Source organism: Maylandia zebra, linkage group LG2, assembly GCF_041146795.1.
Source record: "Maylandia zebra isolate NMK-2024a linkage group LG2, Mzebra_GT3a, whole genome shotgun sequence".
Taxonomy (NCBI): domain Eukaryota; kingdom Metazoa; phylum Chordata; class Actinopteri; order Cichliformes; family Cichlidae; genus Maylandia; species Maylandia zebra.
The window spans coordinates 17077942-17090503 of record NC_135168.1 but is presented as its reverse complement, the minus strand read 5'-3'; the positions used below and the strand labels follow the sequence as shown (position 1 = coordinate 17090503).

Genomic DNA, 12562 nt, shown 5'->3' with positions numbered 1-12562 from the left:
GCAATCTCACCTGTTGCTCGTTCGGCTGATGAAACGAGCGCAATGACTAACGTGCTGCACTTGAAACAGGAACTTAGAGAACATAAGAAGTTTTTACAGGTCTTCACAAAACATATTAAGCTTTAATTCACTTAAATTTAATTAAAAGAAAAGACATTTTAAACTGTGAAATGAGCAAGGGAACGCTAAATAGGCTAAGTGATAGACTAAAATGAATTGAGTTAAATTAATTGTAGCTGTAAACTATAGGGATAGTGCAAAGTTTTATATTTGCTTTTATTTTCTTAATCACCTTTTCATAGACACACTCATAAATTTATCAAAAGAGATCTCAGGAAAAGCATTTCTAAACAAAAAAATGATAAAACACACAAATGTTTTAAGCACAAATTTCTATTTAAACTGGATATACAGTGCACATATTCATAACACTGTCCTTATTGTGTTAAAGCCTGAGCTCTTGTCACATTTCAAGCTAGATCGACAGTGAATGCGACTTCATTGGATTAGAAATGAGTCTGATGTTCTATGACTGAGAGCATAATCTATAATAATCACTCAAAACCAACATTTTGTGTGTGCCAGCATAAGAAGGACGATGATAAATTTCTTGAAAATCAAATCTTCCTTTTGCAAGATCAGAGACCAGTGTAATACTCTTAGAGGCATATACATTCAGTGTCTTGCTTAGTGACACTTCCGGAGGGCTGGGGGCTTGTTTACATGCAATGTGTGAGCTTTAGTATCTGAAGGATGTTGTTTCATATTCATGCCTGGGAGATATAGAAGCTGAAGAAAAGGCATGCATGCCCAGGCATGTTCTCTGGCTAAATGAGCATATAAAAAAATATATAAATGAAAACAGTATGCAATCCAGAATAAGTCAGTAAATTCATCTCAAAGGAAAAACTACATCAGAGCGAACAGCTGATCAGCAAAATGACGAAACGCCCAGAAACTGGCGCAGAGCAGAAGCTGAAGTACAGTGTGCCTCCCTGAGTTCACTGTACCCACTGTTGAACCTTTTTCTTCTGTGGAGCCACTCAAACATTATGCAGCTAGAATTGCAGTGCTTTCAATAACACAACACTGCAAATCAGTGTTAGAGGACTAAGGAGCTCATTATTAGGTTTCAGTGTAAATAAAGACAGTGAATAATATTCTTATCAGCTTGTTTAATCAGTAATTACTATTCGTTTTTATATATTTCAGTAATTTTGTATATATTTCATTTGTAAACCTGTAGCTTATACAGCAAAATTTGTTCTAACTGTCAAATTTAAATATCCTTACATTGCCAAGACTCTGCTGTCTCTGCTGTCTTGAATCAAATTTAACATTAAACTTTAACACTGGAGTGTAACTACTTGGACATGGTCTTAAAAAAAGAAAAAAGAAAAGTGCTTCAAACAGACAACATTTTCATTCATTGCATTCTTTCTCAGGAAACATGACTAATTTTAAGCCCGTCAACTGAAAGTTATTCAAGTTCAAAATTTCAACCTGTGACCTTTCCGTTTCAGGACAGCCTGCCTAACTACATCAGGGAGGCAGAACAACAGGACACGAACAGACTACAGACCCGTCTGTCTTCCCTGTTATCTGAGCAACACTGCAGCCTGGAAGGAACCATGGGAAAGGGCCAGGAAAAAGGTGGGTCTATTGTCTCAGCATCCTGCTGGATGTGACTGACGCTTGCGATTTGACCAGAGGTCTTTTTTTTTTTCGCTTTATATGATTTTCTGGAAACATCCTCTGAGAGCATCCCATTTGCAGTATAGCATTACTCATACACACACATCATATCCAAATTTGTCTACTTTAACAACTTACATTAAAAAAATTATGTTAAAATCAACATGTAAATAAACATATATATATGTAATATATGTAAAAATGAAATGCGGAGTCACATAAAGTACTTTATTATTAATTCATTGATATGTTTGATTTTAAGGCAGATAACCTTATGAAATGTCAGTTGCATCAGCTATACTACTTTTTCCACAACCCACAAATATAACCCCACTGCTTTACCCCAAAAGAAAAGAGGGAGATTATTACAAATATGAATGTCACATTTTAAATAAATACAATATTTTCCTCTTGTTCAAAGTTCAGCTTGACTTATGATTCAGTAGAAATATTTTTCAAGGAAAAGGACCAAAGGGAGAGTTCAACCCATAGTTCAGTCTTGGTGATTTAGTGATCTAAAAAGTTTGATGAGTGAATATCACTGTGTTCTTAAATGAGATTTGTGCTTTTTACATATTGAAGTCCATATCTCTTACTTTAAAAGCACTTCACTTTAGAGGTTTAACGTCTTATGTTCATTTGAGTGGGTTTCAGTTTTCTTCTAGAGCCCAAAGTCATGTTTAAGTGGTGATTCTAAGGTGGCTGTGTGTGTGTGACTGTTTCTACTGTTAGCCCTACGAATGAGTGTCAACCCCTTTGGGAGTACCCCCCATCTTGACCTGTGTCACATGTGATAGGCTTCAGACCCCATGGGTAACACACTTTTGGCTACGCTATTAATAAAATGGATGGACATATTAAACCTAAAAAACCTGTATTTGTTGTTGTTGTTTTGACCACTTGTGTCAGTTGAAACAGACTGTGACATACAGACAGGTGATAAATTAAAAAACTTGATCCGGTGGCTCTGTTATGCTGTCAGAGGCATCGGGCTCTCATGTTTTGAGTCCACTTGTCCCCTTGGAGAGACAAACCACTGCAAATCAATACTGAGACGTTCTGAGTTATCTCCCTTAGCTTATGATGAAACATTCCTGATGGGAGTGGTCTCTTCGAGAAAAAATAATGCCACCATCCACAGGGCCCAAGTGGTCATTGATGTGTTTGACGTGTGTGAAAATAATGTGAGTCATAAGCTATGACCTTTGCAGTCACCAGATTACAACCCAATTTGACATCTATGGGAGACTTTGGACCAACATATTGAGAGCACTCTTCACCATCATCACACAAATGCCAAATCAGGGAATAATGGATTTACAGATGTGGAGATTTGTAGACTTAGTTTCATTATGTTTAGGGTTTTTTGGGTTGTTGTTTATTTTATTTTTTTACATTTTCCACTGGTCTTTACTCTCTGCTTAGTATTTCTGCCTGCTACTTGGTGCTGAGCAGGTGCAGTGGGTTGGTGGATATTGGCAAAAACTGCATTATAAGAACAGAAGAGTTGCAGGCTAGATAACTAAACAATGAGCCGGATCTCACCGTAGAACTCTCTAAAGCCAGGGGACCTAGAAACCCAATCCAATAATTAATTATTAATAACAATTGATCACTGAGACTAAACAACTGACATGTACTGTAATACGGTCTTAGCATAACAATCTTGATAATTCCTATTTTTATAGACATTATTTAATGGCAGGAGAAATCATGAAGACTTAAGATGCAGTAGTTTGTATGTTGTTGAGTTACTACAGTTACTTTGGTGTTATGCATTGTCTCCTGTGATCTTGCGTCCATTTCGTTATTAATAAAAAAAAAAAGTTTCTCCTCCAAGGATTCATAAATGTATCTTAATATCTAAGATAAATAACATTATGATTAGATTTAATTAATAAATAATTAATGTGTTTTTACACTGCAGGCTGTATAAAAAAAAAAAACACATTAATTACTCTCATCCTTAACGTTGTATAAAAGTGGACAGTGGACATCTCAAGAAAGTCCTTTTGTGTCTCTATTCAATGTTTTCACACCAGACAGCAGCTTTCTAAGGAATGAAATAATAAATAGACAAATGGTATTCAGCTATGACCAGTTTTCTGAGGAAGAGGTTACCATTTCAGAAGCTAATGTGATTCAGTCCTTTCAGTGACTGGCAACATTATGAAAATCCAAAATGTTTTTGTTTTTAATGTTAAGAGCTCCGCAGCATTTTACGAATCCACAAAAGCAGATGTCTGTTCGTTGTCAATAAGGCATTGAATCACAATAACAACACATATTAGAGATTTGGTTGATAGAGGAATAAATAATAATGCTGTTTATTCCAAGTAAATAACAAATGGTGCACACTTATTTGAGCTATTTAGCTTTTTCTCCTTTGTTTTCCTTTTTCATGTGTAGGAGGAAGCATAAATGCAGCATAATGTGTTTATCTAGCTAAAAATGATCTTTAATTTGCCATGTATTTGATAATTGAATCATTAAAATCAACACTGTCAATCAGTGCTTTACATCTCATTAACTGAGATGTGACGCTTCACTGAGGGTGGTTTCAGCTGCAAAAGAGAATAAACATCTAAACATTTACAATGTAAGAAGAAGACGCAGATTTCACCAAACCAAATGACCAGATGTGGAACAAATTTCTAACAATTGATTTTACAGACTGTCCAGCAGTTTAAATCATTTAAAAAAGTGATTAAAACTCAGCTGTGTCACATTTAAAGTCTTGAAGTGACACTGGCTTGTTTTTCCAGATGGTAGATAAATCCAGCAGTAATGGTTCAGATAAGGGCAACACGATGTTCGACACTTCTCTGGTAATTACTCTCTGCTGGTTTCACACACATGCACTGCAAAAATGTTACCAAGTATTTATCGCTTCATTTTTGGTAAAGAACTTCTTTTTGTCTCCAATGGTGACCATAATTTACAAAAATAAACATCATGTTTTATTGACTATGATTTTAAACAGACAGAGCGATTTAAGTCATCACAAAAGTGTTAAGCGAGGGCACGCAGGAAGAGCTGTTTTCCCATAGACTTCGGTACAACAGAAAGACTTTTTGCAAGCGAAAGAGTCTCCCCCTGCTGGTCATTAGAAAGAATTCAGGTTTAATTCTGTCTAATTAATTCTCTCTTTCATTAAAAAAATGTGTGAGGTTAGAAACTACTTAGTAACCCTCTAATATCCCAACAAAGAAAGAGAAAAGAAACTGGGAATTTTCACAATTACCAACCTGGACTACTTAAAGTTGGACAAAGTTTTTAATATTGTAATAATTTGGATGATTAAAGAATGAAAGTTAGATGATTTTCAGCTGCCAGTGGAATAAAGCTTTCTGCTGTGGGGAAGGGGTTATGTATACTTTTGTGAATCTATCAATAACACTAAAAGAAAAAAGGGGCAGACAACTCTGGTGTTCCGTTATTGATTTAAGCTGACTAACTCTTGCCTTATGTTATTATTAATGATCAATAAAGCTTGAAAATACATTTCAAGATAACTTGAAGACAATGTAAACAACTGAATGAGATTATTGGGAAACTGCATTGTAGAAACAAAGTGCGGTTTGGCCCAAAATTGCCAAATCTATTTGATTTTGCTCCTCAAATATGATGACTCGCTACTTTGGCCTAAATTATAATACATTAAATATCAGTGGAAGACCTGGATGAATAAATAAATTGAAGGTCTTCCCATGTCCATTTTCACAAGTTTCTGATATTTTTATTTACCAAATGGTCGTATAAGGAGCGCGATCTGTGCTGAAAACAATCATTATATGCAATTTATGTCTTTTTTCTGTGAAAGCAACATGTGAAAGCCAATTTTCACTAAAAGAAATCATCAAGTGTGTTCTTGGTGGCTCATCTCTAATCCTTCTATGTGAACCTTACAGCTCAGTGCCAACTTGACCTCTACATCATAAACCTATTCATGTCAATCTGACACGTCAAGCTGATGGGAACAGATCCACTTTGCTCCTGACAGGAACAAGGGATTTGGCCATAATGAACACTCCAGTTCCTCCAGTTCCAAAGTCGAGCCAATGAGTCAGGTCTGTGGGGCCATTTGAATAATGAGAATGAGACTAACTATGTGCAATAGACACAAGAACCCAATGAATGGCCTGCCAATCACTGTTACTGATTGCTTGTCTATGTGCTGAGGAAGAGTGTGACCAACAGAGCCAATGTCAGCAGCAGCGGCAGCAGCAGAGAGGTCTCTGAACGCAGCCCTGTAGCTACTATTATCGCACCTCCATTAAAATGCTTTTGTTTTCCTTCTGTTTCACTCTCTGTGTTGTAGTTTTACTTACAGTGTTATTTTGTGTCTCCGCTCTCCGCCGCTGAATATTAATGTCCTCTATGCTAATGGCCTTACAGCAGCTGAGGTCGACCAAGCTCCTCCTCTGAATGTTAATCCGCTGCCTCATTTGCATACGCTTAAGTGTCAAATTCCCCCACAAATCACTGCAGCTGCCTCCGTACGACGAGGTCTGCGGCCCCCCCGAGCGACAGCACAGAAACAATGTGGTCACACCGTATGTATAGCATCAAATCCACATCAAAGACTGTTTAGATTGCCAGGTCACAGCGGGTTCACATTGTGTAAAATGAAGGTAATGGGATAGCAGTCAGCCCCGTGCAGAAATACAGCCAGGCAGGTAATAAGTATGAATGGAGCAGGTAATAAGGTTGGGATAGAAGCAGACCCCGAGTCATCTGAGCAGCAGGACTGTTTTAGCTGCAGCACAGTTATCAGTTCAAAGGTGAGCCCTGATCCGAGACAAACACACAGGACAGGTTGTGTCGTTAGCGTTTATTCCTCCTTATTTCCATGTGTGCCTCTGGGTGCATGGCAGGTGAAACGGCTGCTACTGAGAGGGGGGATAAAAAAGTTCCTCGGGATTACAAAGATAAAAGTATTTGCTGTGTTAACAAGCCTAATGCTGACAACATGACATATCTGTTATCAGCATTCATGTTACAAATCAGAATTCACGGGGAACTGTTTTGAAAATCAATCATTTTCCACATTCTCAATTCAGCTTTGTTGCTTTTGTTCACACTTCACTTAATCCAACTGCTTTTTTTCTTTTTTAGTTAAAATAATCGATTTAAATAGATTACCTTTGTTGCAAATTTCCCCTCTCCTTTTGGTGTTTTCAGACAGTTTATAAACTAGAAATCATCATTAATTAATCAAAGAGAACAGTTTGCATTGCCAGTTGCAGGTCTGACATTATCATCACTGTAGTACAGCTGAAAAGATTAGTTTAATGATTTGTGATTATCAAAAATGAATCCAGCAAATATTCTGATAATAGATGAATTTTTAGCTTTCAAATCAGAGGCGACATGCTGCTTTTCTTTAAATATGTGACGATAAACAGAACAGCGTTTGGTTCTGAAGCGCTGTTTGAATTAAAAAAAAAGTGATTTATGTCATACGAATTTAGCAGAGATTCATTATTTAAACTTAAAATGTTCTCCAGTATAATAGTTACTGGCACTACATCCATGATCACTACAGCAAAGATGAAAGGATTAGCTCAGTATTGAAAAACTTCTACATAGTATTTAGTTACTACTTAGCTAATTAATTATTCATTTTTAAAGCAAACTGAAGCTGAAACAATACACCGATGGGACGATTTCCTTTTCTGAATTACAGTAAACTAAAGAAAAGACATTGGATGGAAATTTTTCTAATCAACTGACTGAATAATTGAGAAAGAAAACAAATGTCATGCATATATATCTGTGTGTGTGTTCTCTACCTAAAAGTGCACCTTGAAGCCAAACTAAACAAATCAATGCATCTGGTTTCATTTAAGGGGCTGCAGGTAACAAACCCATAAATATGGAAATATGTACAGCCTAGAGTAAACTACAAAACAGAAGAAGAGAAACTGATAACAAACACTCTAATGCACTAAACACAACCAAAGCTGATAAAAGACGCTGCTGTACCTTTGCAGTCCATGAGGCAATACTGCATGTTAGACAGTAATCCCAAAGAATAAAAATAGTCCGTGTAATTTTATCAATTTGCTTTTCTTCCCTTGCATGAAGGTTTTTTCTATAGATTTCACTAAGTCGTACAGACTTCCTCTCAAGGTAAGTAAGTCTCCTCTAAGTGTCAAGTCCTTGAGTCCTGCGCCTGCCAGTGGGAGCTGCAGTTGCACCACGAGCCAAGCAAATTCAAACGCACACTCATGAATAGGACAACTGGAAGTATTTCTGACAGAAGACTAACTTCAGACGAATCCTTCAACACTTTTTAAAGGTGATGCCACACTGAGGCTTAGTCAGCTCCCCTATTAAAACCCTACTTAAAACGGCAGGAATGCAAACTATAGTGAGTCATTTTGGCTCGACGGTCTGCCAGCAAGCGCGATATTAAGTACGCTCGGAGCTATTCTTATTCTTAACAATGGCAGTTCTTTCACGATATTAAGCATCTTTACTCGGGTGATAATTCTGACAAGACTGCTGTTTGCAAGCTTGAAATCGTTTTGACAGGATCAACAAAATATAGCAGCAGCCCCAGTCAAATAATGTCACTTCATACTAAAATCCAGCAGAAGTAGCCAATATCGTATGTTCTTTTGGGTGATTTTACATGTTCGGTGTCATATGCTGTACATCAAAACAACAACAATAAACCCCTTCTACTTCTCACGACAGGTTAAGAAGGGTTTTCATCCTGGAGACAGTGGCCACAGACATAAAATGCAAATATGCAGTGCATAAACTGACACATTACATCTGTTCAAATCTCTCTAGCAGGTTGAAAACAAGAGATTTCATGTATACTCTATATCAGTGATCAGTGCTGACGGTAAGTTAATTTAGTTTTATTACGATTTGTTAAAAAGTCTAACTACTGATCCCATACAAATAATGTAAAAATGCGGGAAGACACAGTGTCCATTTCTTTGCCTGTGATGACTTTTTGGCAGCAAAATAATGACATATTTCTGTTCATGCATGGCTCATATAACACATGAATATTTCTTTAATTGGTGTAGTAGGATTCCCTTATGCAAAGGGAACAGTTCATTCTTTTTTTATATAGTTTTAATAAGGTCAGAAGAAGACAAAGACGCATATTTAAAGGAAGAAATAACACATTTTTGGCAATTATTCTTAGAACAGTGTCATCTGTGGGCTTCCAACCAATACATTTTCAAAACTAAAAAACTCCCTCCATAAAACAGCAGTTAACTATTCGCAGTTTGGCTATTAAACTCTGAAGGACATGGATCCGCAAAATCTGCTAGCAGCAAAATCTCGATAAAATATTCCTTAAACTATCCAGCAGGACAATTTGGCTGTATTCTTTTACGAGGGAGAGCGACATCCCAAACTTCCTGTTTTGTAACAACACCAGCATGACCCTGCACTGCTCTTGTTTCTAAATGTATTCTGACTTTTAAAGTTGTCTTGGAGGAGATGGACTGAGTAGCAAGCAGCCCAGTGATAAAACAAGCAATAGAATGACCCTTCAGGCACGCATCATCATCATTAGGACACCAGCACCGGCTAACCGCGCTTTACAGGAAGTAAAAGGCTCCAGTGAGTCTGCTTGATGAAGAATGTATAATATTTCCACTCTCAGTCTTAGTTAAGGCAAAATAGACATTATGCTGTATATGTAGATTTGTAGAGGGAGATTTCTTTTACAACCTTTTTCCTTTACCACGTATACAATAAGTTTTTTTTTCTTCTTAAATGACAGCGGCTACTTTGCATTCATAAGGATAATTACTATATAATTTTGTTAAAAGCCTGAGCTGAGCTGCGTTACACATCTGGATGCAAACAAATTGCAAAACTCGAAGCATTTATTTCGCTTCTATAAGACACTACTCCTTCCTCATTACATTCACCACCTGCATTTTAATTGAACAATAAGAACATCGCAAAAGAGAAGACATATGATACACCCTCACCATGGAGTGAAGTGAGAAAAAAGATGAAGTAGGAAGCGAACATACAATGAACACCGGCAGAAAAAAAAAGCAACTAATTATGTTATCATGCAATTATATAATTTAGTCTGAGGAGAGGTAATGGTGTAAATTGCTATGTGCCTGTACAGTGTGTCTATATTCTCAATGCCATGTTTGTCCGGGCTGTATACGAGTCCGGCGTTGCTTTAAAATAAATGTCTTGTAATGTCTGTGTATGAATCTGAGATTGCTCATGTGTAAGTGCGTGTGCCGTTTGGTGCGTGTGCATATGTGTGGTACAGGAGTTGAGGTCCACTGGGGTTTGGACCACTTCGTATGAATAATGCATCAGACTGGGCCATTGCATCTCAGCAACATTGCCTTGGTCTGCTTAAAGTTGCAAGTTCCTCTTTAGGAAAGTCAGCACCATTCTGCAAGCTGCTGCAGTAACTCAGCCGGCTTTGAAGGTTTTTCTAAAATAACAGTAAAAACATCACATGAAATAATTTAATGGGCATGTTTCTCAGTTTAAAATGTCTCGTGGGATTCAAATTCTAGTCTAAAAGCTTCAAAAGGCAACAAGAAGTCAAATTATTTGAAACAGTAAATATTTAGAGGTAAAACTATTAGTTGCTTGGTTGACAAATAGCAATTAATTGCTTTAAATGTCTTCCAGCTTCTCAAATGTTGTTTGTCTGTTTTTTCTTAACATTTTGTGATAGTAAACTGAAGATCTTTGGGGTATTAGACTGTGGGTCAAAAAAAACATGGCATTTTTAAGAGGTTCCTTTGAGCTCTGGGGAACTGTAATGAGAGTTTTTTTTCTAAATTCTAACATACCACTGACGGAATTATTCAGTCAACTAAAAAGTACTGGTAAAAAAAAAAGTATATTTATGACAATTTTTTTTTTGCTTGAGCCGTAATATTTATATTTACAAATGTGTAGCCAGGCTATTAAAAGATGATATTTATCATATTTAGCTTTTTTGTTGTCCTCTAATGATTGTTTGCGAGGAGAACTTGACATGTTGGATGAACTTTTTATCTGCAGATTTACACATTTGTGATTACAGAACAGATGCTGAAGACAGCTGCTCCCAATACAGTACAACTCAGAAAGGAATCACCAAAAGTTCAGTCTGAATGACACTGTATGCCACACACACTTAGCACCCAATGAGATGAAGCATCAGCAGACTGACATGAAAGGAATTCACCCCATGCAATCATAAATGTGCAATCAGGGCCACTTTCATTCACAAAATCTAATCCGCAGTGATGAATCTGTGTCCTGAACAGGCAGACCAGAAACTCTCCACTTCAGTGGACAAACTCTACTCCACTCCACATGGAAGAAACATATGCAAATATGCAAACACCAGGCAAAATGTAAATGTATGCAAATTAATTAAATCCAATGAAAAGGCTACTTTGCCTCAGTCTGCATAGCCTATTTGCATAGTCTTTGTGGACTTCTTATATTTTCTGGGATTTTTTTTCAAACTTTGTTATGATTAGCCTTTACGTAACTTTCTCTTAGAAATGTGCCACATTTTAGAACCACAATCACAGCCGTGATTTAGCTTGGTGCCCTGATTAAAATATTTAAACTGGAGACCTCAAATGTTTAAAGTCTACTTTTGCTGATTTTCTTACTTTTATTATTACAGCTCATCCCAACCTCAGGTGACTTACTTGGATGACAGTAAAGCCGCGAATTTTTAACAGGTTAATTGGCCACGTGAAAGCAAAAGGACCTCCTCCACAAATCAGCATTTCCCAACTTCAAATTAAAATTTTAGGACTAGAACAATTTACTTCTGAGGACGTCTATTTCTTGTAACGTAGACTACAGACAGAGCCTGTTTACTTTCACCTTAGGAATGTTTGGTACTTTGGCATTATATCCGTATCTCCTGCCTGACGGACCTTCTCGGCTCATCTTTCTCTCCCGGACCGGCATCTCGTCCCTCCTCTCCAACCCGCCACCCTCTTACCGGTACCTCGACCTAAACGGGACCGTGTAGCGGTTACGTCCGGTCGGCTCACCTCTGTGCGCGCCTGCAGCCGCTTGTTCATCTCGTAGATCCGATACTCGGGCTGGATCATGTAGGGCGAGTGTCTCCTGTAAAAGGGTCCGAAGGGAGAAGAGTAGAACGGGTCGTGGGTTGGGTTGGACATGGTGGCTCCTAGCGAGGCGCACGGCGCGATTTCAACATCCAGCGGGCACAGCAGCGCACATGGGAGTGCGATGCTCTCCGAAGACCCCCAGTTGGAAGCAGCCGCTGTCGAGGCTGAGCTGCACTCTGCAAGTTGGCCTGCCTAGTTCGCTGCTATAGCGTGGTGCTGGAGGAGGGAGGAGGGAGGAAGGGGAGCAGGAGAGGAGGGGGAGGAACGGTGGGTAGGGGGGGGGGGGGGGCAGGATTGAAGGGGGAGGAGGGAAGTCGTTTCCTGTTCCCTCAAGACCTACACTCAGTTTTGCACTCTTGCAAAGTTCAAGTAAGATCTCTATGTTCATGTGTGTATGTGTTTCGTTATTTCCTCTCGTAAGTAATTCTGCGCATGTTATTAACAAAAAAGCTCTATTCTTTACCTAATATTAAAATATTTCTTCAAAGTATTTCCCAACGTATCAGATTTTAAGTATGCCTGCCAACACTGGCTGAATAAAGCCTAGTGCTGGTAGGATTCAGATGCATGAAGCAATGCATGGGCATCAGTTGCAACAACAGTGCAAAGGCAGGGCATTTAAAGCATGCTTCACACACAGAGGTAGTAAAGAGAAATCTAAAGAATATAAGACACTAAATTTAAAGCAAAAACGAGCGAAATTTAGAGTTAAAACACCAATGCCTGCTCTTTCACATATAATATATTGACTAGAATAACAA

The 12562-nt window shown here is 38.0% G+C and overlaps 1 protein-coding gene across 4 annotated transcripts in view; it reads right to left on the bottom strand.

The window, feature by feature from the left end:
• The window catches only part of ldb2a (LIM domain binding 2a), a 112728-nt gene extending 100734 nt beyond the window's left edge, over positions 1 to 11994 (bottom strand). For all 4 annotated transcript variants that reach the window (XM_004553656.4, XM_004553657.4, XM_076889598.1 and 1 more), the window contains exon 1: positions 11721 to 11994. In XM_004553656.4, the coding sequence (XP_004553713.1) occupies positions 11721 to 11852 (132 nt within the window). In that variant the 5' untranslated portion in view covers positions 11853 to 11994. The remainder of the gene's footprint in view (positions 1 to 11720) is intronic.
• Between the last annotated feature and the right edge of the window lie 568 nt (positions 11995 to 12562).